The sequence below is a fragment of the Sorex fumeus genome, unplaced genomic scaffold, assembly GCF_029834395.1.
Source record: "Sorex fumeus unplaced genomic scaffold, SorFum_2.1 ptg000129l, whole genome shotgun sequence".
Taxonomy (NCBI): Eukaryota; Metazoa; Chordata; class Mammalia; order Eulipotyphla; family Soricidae; genus Sorex; species Sorex fumeus.
In genome coordinates, this window is record NW_026606186.1 from 3,772,016 (window position 1) to 3,783,351 (window position 11,336).

General features: G+C 48.1%; 1 protein-coding gene across 1 annotated transcript; it reads right to left on the reverse strand.

The window, feature by feature from the left end:
• Positions 1-8,758: 8,758 nt before the first annotated feature.
• LOC130045767 (cyclin-dependent kinase 9-like) lies at positions 8,759-10,021 on the reverse strand. The gene has a single exon (XM_056138607.1). It carries the CDS (start codon positions 9,890-9,892, stop codon positions 8,774-8,776), a length of 1,119 nt encoding a protein of 372 aa, XP_055994582.1. The 5' UTR covers positions 9,893-10,021; the 3' UTR covers positions 8,759-8,773.
• Between the last annotated feature and the right edge of the window lie 1,315 nt (positions 10,022-11,336).

Below are 11,336 nucleotides of genomic sequence, written 5' to 3' on the forward strand. Positions count from 1 at the left end.
AATTCCTGGATTCCTATAATCTCCCAAAGCTGAATCAAGAAGATCTAGAGTACCTGAATAGACCTATTAACATCAAGGAAATTCAAACTGTAATCAAAAGTCTTCCCAAAAATAAAAGCCCAATCCAGATGGATTCACAAGCTAATTTTTGCAAACATTTAAAGAGAACAGTTTAAATCTTATCGCCAGTTCTTCTCAAGCTTTTCCAGGAAATTGAAGAAATGGAAACTCTCTCAAATAGTTTCTATGAAGCCCATATCTCTCTAATACCAAAAGGAAACAAAGACAACACAAGAAAAGAAAATGACAGGCCGATATCCCTGATGAACACAGATGTGAAGATTCTCAACGAAATACTAGCAAGTAGAATTCAACAACTAACCAAAAAGATCGTACGCCATGACCAAGTGGGATTCATCCCGGAGATGCAAGGATGGTTTAACATTTGGAAATCAATCAACATAATCCATCATATCAACAAAAAAAGATAAAATCATATGATCATATCAATAGATGCAGAGAAAGCATTTGACAAGATTCAGCACCCGTTTATGATGAAAAACCCTCACCAAAATGGGGGTAGAGGGGACTTTCCTCAATATAGTTAAAGCCATCTACCACGAGCCTACAACACGCATCATCCTCAATAGGGAAAAACTGAGAGACTTCCCTCTAAGATCAGGAATGAGACAAGGATGCCCACTCTCTCCACTGTTGTTCAATATAGTACTGGAAGTACTTGCAATAGCGCTTAGGCAAGAAAAATATATTAAGGGCATTCAAATAGGAAAGGAAGAAATCAAGCTCTCACTATTCGCAGATGATATGATACTATACTTAGAGAACCCTAAAACCTCTACTAAGAAACTCCTAGAAACAATGGACATGTATAGTAAAGTTGCAGGCTATAAAATCAATACCCAAAAGTCCATGGCTTTCCTATACGAAAACAGTGAGAGAGAAGAAAGTGACATGAAAAAAACATTCTCATTCACAATTGTGTCCCAGGAAATCAAGTACATAGGAATCAGTTTAACTAAGGAAGTAAAAGACGTGTACAAAGAAAACTATAAAAAGCCATGTCAGGAAATAAAATAGGACATGAGAAAATGGAAAGATATCCCCTGCTCATGGATTGGGAGAAATAACATGGTCAAAATGGCAATACTTCCCAAAGCATTGTACAAATTCAATGTGATCCCTATTACGATACCCATGACATTCTTCAAAGAAATGGAGCAAAAAAACTCCTGAACTTCATATGGAACAATAAGTCTCCATGAATAGCTAAAGCAATTCTTGGGAAAAAGAAAATGGCAGGAATCAATCTCACTAACTTCAAACTCTACTACAAAGCAGTAATAGTTAAAACAGCTTGATACTGGAACAAAGGCAAGCTGAAGAGCAATGGAACAGATGAATATACTGACATCTCTCCCCAAACATATGATCATCTAATATTTGATTAGGGAGCAAGAAATGTGAAGTGGGGCAAGGAAAGGCTCTTTAGCAAATTGTGCTGACAAAACTGGACAGCTACCTGCAAAAAATGGGCTCAGATCTCTGCCTAACACCTATATAGTAGTATGCCTAACACATGTACAAAATTAAGATCAAAATGGATTAAAGACCTTCAACATCTGACCGGAATCCATAAGGTACATTGAAGACAAGGTTGGCAAAACCCTCCATGACATTAAAGGAAATAGTATCTTCAAAGATGTCACGCCACTGGCCAAGCAAGTGAAAACAGAGATAGACAAATAGGACTATCTTAAACTAAGAAGCTTCTGCATCTCAAAAGAAACAGTGACCAAAATACAAAGACAGTCTACAGAATGGGAAAGGATATTCGCCCAATACACATCTGACAAGGGGTTGATGTCAAGGATATACAAAGTACTGGTTGAACTCCACAAGAACAAAATATCCAACCCCATCAAAAAGTGGGGCGACAAAATGAACAGAAACTTTCTCAAAGAAGAAATCCGGGGGCTGGAGCCATAGCACAGCAGGTAGTGCGTCTGCCTTGCACGCGGCCGACCCGGGTTTGAATCCCAGCATCCCATATGGTCACTTGAGCACCGCCAGGAGTAATTCCTGAGTGAAGAGTCAGGAGTAACCCCTATGCATTGCCAGGTGTGACCCAAAAACAAAAAAGAAAAAATTAGTATGGCAAAAAGGCACATGAGAAAATGCTCTACATCATTAATCATCAGGGAGATGCAGATCAAAACAACAATGAGATATCATCTCACACCACAGAGACTGGCCCACAGCCAAAAGTACAAAAGCAACCGGTGTTGGCACGGATGTGGCGAGAAAGGGACTCTCCTTCACTGCTGGTGGGAATGCTGAATGGTTCAGCCCTTTTGAAAAACAGTATGGACGTTTCTCAAAAAATTAGAAACTGAACTTCCATTTGATCCAGCAATATCACTCCTGGGAATATATCCCAGAGAGGCAAAAAAGTATAGTCGAAGTGACATCTGCAATTGTTTGTTCATTGCAGCACTCTTTACAATAGCCAGAATCTGGAAAAAACCTGAGTGCCCGAGAACAGGTGACTGGTTAAAGAAACTTTGGCACATCTACACAATGGAGTACTATGTAGCTGTTAGAAAAGATGAAGTCATGAAATTTACATACAAGTGGTACTACATGGAAAGTATCATGGTAAGTGAAATGAGTCAGAAAGAGAGGGACAGGCATAGAAAGATTGCATTCATCTGGGGAACATAAAGTAACACAATAGGAGACTAACACCCAAGAATAGCCGATATAAGTACAGGAGGTTTACTTCATGGCTTGGAGGACAGCCGCACATGCTAGGGGAAAAGGCAGCTCAGATAGAGAAGGAAGCACCAAATAAAAGGTGTTGGGAGGATCCTCCCAGGATGGAAGATGCATGCAGAAAGTAGACCGGAGACCAAACATTATTGCCACTCAATGCCTCTTTTGCAAACCACAGGACCCAAAAGGAGAGACAGAACAAAAGGGAAATCCCTGCCACAGAATCAGGGTGGGATGGGGGAATGGGGTTGGTGGGAGGGATACTGGGATTATTGATGGTGGAGAATGGGCACTGGTGGAGGGATGGGTACTTGATCATTGTATAACTGAAACCCAAGCACAAAAACTTGTAGGTCCACAACTGTACCTCATGGTGTTTCACTAATAAAAATTTTTTTAATTTAATTTTTTATTTTTTTAAAATTTTTATTAGTGAGACATCATGAGGTACAGTTGTAGACTTACAAGTTTTTCTGCTTGGGTTTCAATTATACAATGATCAAATACACATCTCTCCACCAGTGCCCATTTCCCACCACCACGAATCCCAGTATCCCTCCCACCCCCCATCCCCCCATCCCATCCTGCCTCTGTGGCAGGGCATTCCCTTTTGTTCTCTCTCTCTCTTTAAAAATTTTTTAAAAAATGATTTGTGGGGTTTTATGGAGGAGGTCACACACAGAAATGCTCAGGGGTTGGTGCTCAGGGGACCATATAGGATGCTCCTGGGATAAAACCTTGCTCAGTCGTATGCAAGGCAAACACCCTACCCTCTGCCCCCGATGACTTGTTTTCTAATACAAATGGAATCTGGGGCGAGAGTAATAGTTCAGTTAGTAGTGTTCTTGCCTTGTACATGGCCAACCTGGGTTCGATCCCCAGCACCATATATGGTCCCCCGAGTACCTCCAGGAATGATCCCTGAGCACAGGTCCAGGAATAAGCCTTGAGCACTGCTAGTATGTCAATAAATCAATAAGTAAAAATGGAAGCAGGTCACAGAGACATGAATGAGTCCTTTATAGAAAAAATAAAGGGAAGTGCTGGGAAAACTTGACAGGTTCTGAGAGGTAGATGACAGGGATATGTCTCCTTTTCCAGATGTGAAGGGCCATGTTACATTATGTAGGAGAATGTCTTTGTTAGCAGGTAATTGGGAAGAGAGGCTAGGGCACAATACTGGCAACTTACTCTCAAATGTTTGAAAAAATGTTTTTTTGTAACATTCACGCAAATTCTCTGTAAGTTTGACATTACTTCACAAAAAACAGGGAGAAAAATTTTCACTGTAAAAGTTTAAAATGTATAGATAAACTACTAGCAACACTCACAAAGAAACAGAAAGAGAGAGAGAGAGAGAGAGAGAGAGAGAGAGAGAGAACCCTAATAAACCGAATCAGAAAGAGAAGGGGGATATCACAACAGAAACCAAAGAAATTCAAAAGATCATCAGAGACTACTTTGAAAGTCTGTATGCCACAAAACAAGAGAACCTAGAAGAAATGGATAAATTCCTGGATTCCTATAATCTCCCAAAGCTGAATCAAGAAGATATAGAGTACCTGAATAGACCTATTAACATCAAGGAAATTGAAACTGTAATCAAAAGTCTTCCCAAAAACAAAAGCCCAGGTCCAGATGGATTCACTAGCGAATTTTTCCAAACATTTATTTATTTTTTATTATTTATTTATTTATTTTGCTTTTTGGGCCATACCCGGCAATGCACAGGAGTTACTCCTGGTTCATGCACTCAGGAATTACTCCTGGCAGTGCTCAGGGGACCATATGGGATGCTGGGAATCGAACCTAGGTCGGCTGCGTGCAAGACAAACGCCCTACCCGCTGTGCTATTGCTCCAGCCCCTTTCCAAACATTTAAGGAGTACCTATTGCCAGTTCTTCTCAAGATTTTCCAGGAAATTGAAAAAACAGACACTCTCCCAAACAGTTTCTATGAAGCCCATATCTTTCTAAAACAAAAAGGAAACAAAGACACCACAAGAAAAGAAAACTATAGGCCGATATCCCTGATGAACACGGATGCGAAGATTCTCAACGAAATACTAGCAAGTAGAATTCAACAACTACTCAAAAAGATCATACACCATGATCAAGTGGGATTCATCCCGGGAATGCAAGGATGGTTTAACATTCGGAAATCAATCAACATAATCCATCATATCAACAAAAGAAAATATAAAAATCATATGATCATATCAATAGATGCAGAGAAAGCATTTGACAAGATCCAGCACCTGTTTATGATGAAAACCCTTGCCAAAATGGGTACAGAGGGAACTTTCCTCAATATAGTTAAAGCCATTTACCACAAGCCTACAGCAAGCATCATCCTCAATACTATACTTAAAGAACCCTAAAATCTCTACCAAGAAATTCCTAGAAACAATGGACCTGTATAGTAAAGTTGAAGGCTATAAAATCAATACCCAAAAGTCCATAGCTTTCCTATACGCAAATAGTGAAAGAGAAGAAAGTGACATGAAGAAAACAATCCCGTTCACAATTGTGTCCCAGAAAATCAAGTACCTAGGAATCACCTTAACTAAGGAAATAAAGGACCTGTACAAAGAAAACTACAAAATGCTACTTCAGGAAATAAAAGAGGACACGAGGAAATGGAAAAATATTCCCTGTTCATGAATTGGGAGAATTAACATTGTCAAAATGGCAATATTCCCAAAACACTGTACAAATTCAATGCAATCCCTATTACGATACCCATGACATTCTTCAAAGAAATGGAGCAAACACTCCTGAAATTCATATGGAACAATAAGCCCCCATGAATAGCTAAAGCAATTCTTGGGAAAAAGAAAAAGGGAGGAATCAACCTCCCTAACTTCAAACTCTACTACAAAGCAGTAATAGTTGAAACAGCAAGGTACTGGAACACAGGCAGAGCTGTAGACCAATGGAACAGGGTTGAATATACTGACATCTCCTCCCAAGGGTATGATCATCTAATCTTCGATAAGGGGGCAAGAAAAGTAAAGTGGAGCAGGGAAAGCCTCTTTAACAAATTGTGCTGGCAAAACTGGATGGCTACATGCAAAAAAGTGGGCCCAGATCTCTGCCTAACGCCATGTACAAAAGTAAGATCAAAATGGATTAAAGACCTCAATATCCAACCGGAATTCATTAAGGTACATTGAAGACAAGGTTGGCAAAACCCTCCACAATATTAAAGGGAATGGAGAGAGAGAGAGAGAGAGAGAGAGAGAGAGAGAGAGAGAGAGAGAGAGAGAGAGATGCAGAAAAGTGCAGGCAGGGGTTAAGGAGTGGGGGATGGGGGTTATGGGCGGGAACCTTGGGGACCCTGGTGCTGGGAAACGTATATTGGTGGAGGAATGGGTATTGGAATACTGTATGACTGAAATCCAATCATGAACAGCTTTTAAGGGTCTATCTCACAATGATTCAATTTTAAAAAGTTAAAAAGAAAAAAAAAGAAAGAGTAGTGGATTAGAAAGATAGTACAGAGTGCATGATTTGCATGCAGCAGAACCCAATTTGATCCCTCAAACACAATGGAGAGTAGCCCCAACACAGTTGGATGTGGCCCAAATTCTTTTCCTCAGCCCCCACCCCAAAAGAAAGGCAGTAATTGTTATTTTTTTTTTTTGTATTTTGAAAGAAGGAAAGGTCATCTCCATAATCTTCAATATGCAAGGGGAAGCAGCATATGCTGATGTAAAAACTACAATAAGTTCTCCAGAGACCTAGCTAATTTTCATAATAAACAGATAAAACATATTTTCATTGTAGACAACAGCTTTCTTTATATCAGAAGATGCCATCTAAGAATTTCACAATTAGAGAGGTAAAGTAGAAATTTCAGAGTTAAAGAGGTAACATTAGAACCTTTCTCAAAGTTTTAAATGACAGACTGAGCCGCTTGTTAATATATAATACAGTTCACATTCCTCAGACCCTTGATAATTAGGCTAAGACAAGTGTCTGTGTTCTCTAAATGTGGATTAACTGACAGCCTGCATAGTAATAGAATACCCGTTGCTGTTCACGGAGAGATAGCTTCTAAACTATTATTGATCACTGACAGTGCACCTGATCACCCAAGAGCTAGGATGGAGACGTGGAAGAAAATAAAAATCATATACCCAGTAAAACAATATCACCAGCAGCCCATGGCCAAAATAAACTTAACTGTCTAGTCTGATTTAAGGAATGGATTTTAGGATTCAATCCTTGGTCCCTCATGGTCTCTTGAACACTGCCAGGAGTGACCCCCTAGTTACAGCTAGGTTGGAAAACTAGCCCTTTTTCTGACCCCGACTCAGGAACTCGGAGGGCGCAGTCCTGCGGAGTGCCGGCGAGCCAGTTTGGAGCTCGGAGTATTTTACAAACTGGGCCGGAGGCTGCTGCAGAAGCCCGGGTGTGCGGGGAGAGGCGGAGGGAGTTGGGCTCATGCTCAGGGGTTCCAGGGGGAAGGTGGGCACGGGAATCTTGAAAGGAACAAAGGACGTGGGGACACTTGGTTGATTGGGGAAGGGGGAAGGGGAGAGGCAACCCAGGCGAAACTGTCGGCTGGCTCAGGCTGTCCGGAGGTGGCCCTGCAATGGGTGCGGTCTTCTGGGAGGAGGTGGGGGTTCGACAGTGTCAGGAACGATGTCCCTGAACCAGCCGACCTTCGCTTAGCAAATCCTGCCTTCTCTGTTGTAGCGGCCATGACCACCTTCCAAACCAAGAGGGAGCCCATCCGCCGAGGTGTCTCTTCCCACCCCTAGCAAGATTCCCCTAAGTTCTCGGAGGCGCTCAGAGGTTCTCCTGACCCTGCACTCAGGAATGACCCCGGCATGATGGTGGGGCTGTATGGGGAGCCGAAGAAAGAACCAGGGGCCTGGCACTGCAAGCCAAGACCACTAACCGCTCTGCTCCCGCTGCAGCGACCCAAGTGAAGCCACTTGATCCTGAATGTCCCCATACCTGACATTGAAACAAAGAAAAGGGCTGGAAATCGTAAGCGTGGAAAAGTTGGGCCGTGGTAGTTTCCCCAGAATGCCATGAGAAGGCGCTGTAGGCGTTTCCTTCCCACCCCAGCCCCGTTTCTCTTAAGAATTACCCCCCACCTTGTGTTAGCTTCAGTGTTAAGTATGGGGTAATTAAGGATCAAGCAAACCGCTTCCACAGGTGCAGCGGTAGGAGAGCCCGTCTTTCACTTGAGTAACAAGGGTTTGATTCCAGCCTTCAGATCTCTGTGGGGTACATAGCTGTATCTCGGAGTGGGTTGCCCTAGCTTTGTCTCTGAACCTCGAGGGGTGCCGAGGATTGGACCTGGCCTGGACCGAGCCAGGCAAGTTTATTTTCTTACATTTTTTGTTCTCTTCGCTCTGAGCAAGCGATGTCTGTGATCAAATTCTTTGAATGTTTCCTGTTATGGGCAACCCAAACAACCCAAACCCAAATTTGGGTTGTTGTGGGCAACCCAAATTTTCTTTTTTTTTTTACTGAAAAAGACAACTCTAATCGCAACGGACCTAACTGCATTCAGGGAGGTCTCCAAACAATCCAACGCAAAACCCACGGTAATAGCCTATGGAAGAAACCAAGCGCTGACCAGCCCCAGTACCGGTGGGGAGGACAGACCAAGGGCAGGCCCTTCCCAGGCCGGCGCCCCACTTCTGCCTCTCAACCGAGAAGGACCCCTTCCCTCTTGCCACAATGCTAAGAACCCTTAGCAAGTCACTGGGGACTCGGGGAGGCTCTCTGCCCACCCCCCCACCCCCCGCGGGGTTCCCCGGGAAGGCACCCCCACCAAAACCCAACAACAAAGCGAGGTGGGCCTGGCACCCCTCCGAGACTTCTTTCTTCGAGGCCCTCCAGCCTGCTGGGCCGGGCTGCCGGAGCCCCGGGTGGGGATTGAATAATGTGTGTGCAGAGGGGGACACAGACCCCCGTGGCCCCCGGCAGGCAGGCAGTCCCGCGGGGAGCCGCAATGCTCAGAAGACACGCTCGAACTCCGTCTGGTTGGTGGTGGCGGGGTTGCGGCTCTGGCTGGTGGCCTGCTGCGCGATCTGACCGCCCTTCCGGCGTGGCGGCGCCAGGTACTCGAACATGGACGTCAGGTGGGTGGACAGCATGCCCTTGAGGTCCGAGGGCATCGGGTCGGACCAGAAGAAGTCATGGTTCAGGGCGTCGTCGCTGTCGATGCGCTGTGCCGGGTCCAGCACCAGCAGCTTGTCGATGAGGTCCAGCGCGTAGGGGTCGCGCACGGAGGCCTTCAGCCTGTCCTTCACCTTCCGCTTCTGGCCCTTGACCAGCTCCAGCTTCTCGAACAGCTCGTACTTGTCCACCTTCGGCCAGACCTCCGGGGTGATGGAGCCACAGAGCTGGCTGATGAGGGCGAGCTGGTGCTGCTCCGTGTGGCCCTGCATGATCGGGCGGCGGGTCCACATCTCCGCCATGATGCACCCGGCACCCCACAGGTCAATGGGGGGGCCGTAGTCCCGCTCCCCGAGCAGCAGCTCCGGGGGCCGGTACCAGAGCGTCACCACGCGGTTGGTGTAGCGGTTGGGCTGGCTGTTCGTGGCCAGGCTGAAGGCCCGGGCCAGCCCGAAGTCGGCCAGCTTCAAGACCCCATCTCGGGTGATGAGCACGTTGGCGGCCTTCATGTCCCTGTGCAGGATCTTGTTGCGGTGGATGTAGTAGAGGCCGTTGAGCAGCATCTGCATGACCCGCTTGATCTCGGCCAGCGTGAACTTGACCCACACGTTGCTCAGCAGGCCCGCCAGGTCGTGCTCGCAGAAATCGAACACCAGGTAGATGCTCCCCTTGCAGCGGTTATAAGGGGAAGCTCTGGTCCGACAGATCTCAATCAAGTTGACGACGTTCTCGTGCTTTAGGAGCTGAAGGATCTTGATTTCCCGCAGAGCCGTGATGGGGAACCCCTCTTTCTCGTTCTCCATCAGCACTTTCTTGAGAGCCACCTTCTGGCCGGTCTTGCGATGGTTGGCCTTAAACACCTCCCCGAAGGTGCCCTGGCCGATCTTCGCCAGCTTCTCGTACTTGGTCACCTCGTCACAAAAGGGGCACTCCACCGAGTCGTACCGCTTGGCCATGGCCGCCTCCAGCGCGCCGCCCCCTGCCGCCGCCGCCGCCGCCGCCGCCGCCGCGCCCGCTCCGGGTCCCGCGGCCGCGCTCCAGGGCCCTCCGCGGCCGCGCCACTTCCGCCTCCACGACCACTTCCGGCCTCGCGGCGCCGGCCCCGCCTCTTCCGCCCGCCGCCCGCCGCCAGGCCCCCTGGGACTTGTAGTTCCCGGGAGGCCAGGAGGAGCCGGAGCTGCGGAGGAGGAGGAGGCGCCGCCGCCGCGGCGGCCGGCCGAGGTCCCGGTCGGGGGTGGCGCGGGGAGCAGGGGCCCCGGGGCGGGGGCTCGGGCCGCCGCGTCCCGCTGCATCAGCCCGGGCCGCCGCTGCCGCCGAAGCCGCTGCCGCTCTGGCGCCCGATCCGGGGCCCGCCGCAGTGCCCTCCGCCTCCGCCGCCGCCGCCGCCGCCTCCGCCTCCGCCTCCTCCTCCTCCGCCGCCGCCTCCGCCGCCGCCTCCGTCTCCGCCTCCGCCTCCTCCTCCTCCGCCGGGCTGCGCGGGGCGGGCGGGCGGCTCGGCGGGGGTGGCGGCCCCCGAGCCGCGGCCTGGGGGGCTCCCTGGCGGCGCGGCCCGGGGCCCGGCGGCCGGCCGAGGGGGCGAGCCGGGGATAGCCGAGGCGGAGGCGGCCCCCCAAATTTTCTTAAGAGTGGGAAATTCTTAGAGAAATGGGCCTGGGAAGGGACGGAAACTCCTCACAGCGCCATCTCGTGGCGTTTCTGCGGGACTGCCGCAGCCCGGCTTTTCCACGCTTAAGATTTCCAGGGGCTGGAGCAATAGCACAGTGGGTAGGGCGGTGGGTAGGGCGGTTGCCTTGCGTGTGGTCGATCTGGGTTTGATTCCCAGCATCCCATGTGGTCCCCTCAGCACCGTCGTCGTAATTCCTGAGTGCATGAACCAGGAGTAATTCGTGTGCATCGCTGCATGTGACCCAAAAAGTAAAAAAAAAAAAAAGATTTCAAGCCCTTTTCTTTGCTTCAATGTTTAGTATGGGATCATTAAGGATCAAGCACATGGATCGAAAACTGTGCCGGGAGGGCACTTACCTTGAATGGAGAGATCCGTGTTCTATCTCTGCACTCCATACATTCCTCGGAGCACCGTCAGGAGTGATTCCTGAGTGCAGGGGCAGGAGTAACCCCCCGAAATCGCCGGGTGTGGTCCCCGAAACACAAACAAAACCCTTTCACGGTTCAAACAAAACCCTGCCACAACTTTTTTTAGGGCAGTCAGGTGGTCCTGTACTGTGCCTGAGATGGAACCCCGGGAGAGCACAGAAGATGAATGTGCCTTCCTGCAGTACGATCTCTTCAAGCAAACCCGTTCTTACAGGTCTCCAGCCCTGTCATTTCATCCCCCAACACCCCACATTTCTGACAGTGTATCTTCCTCCCTCCCTAAGAGAACTTTGGGGTTCCTGTACA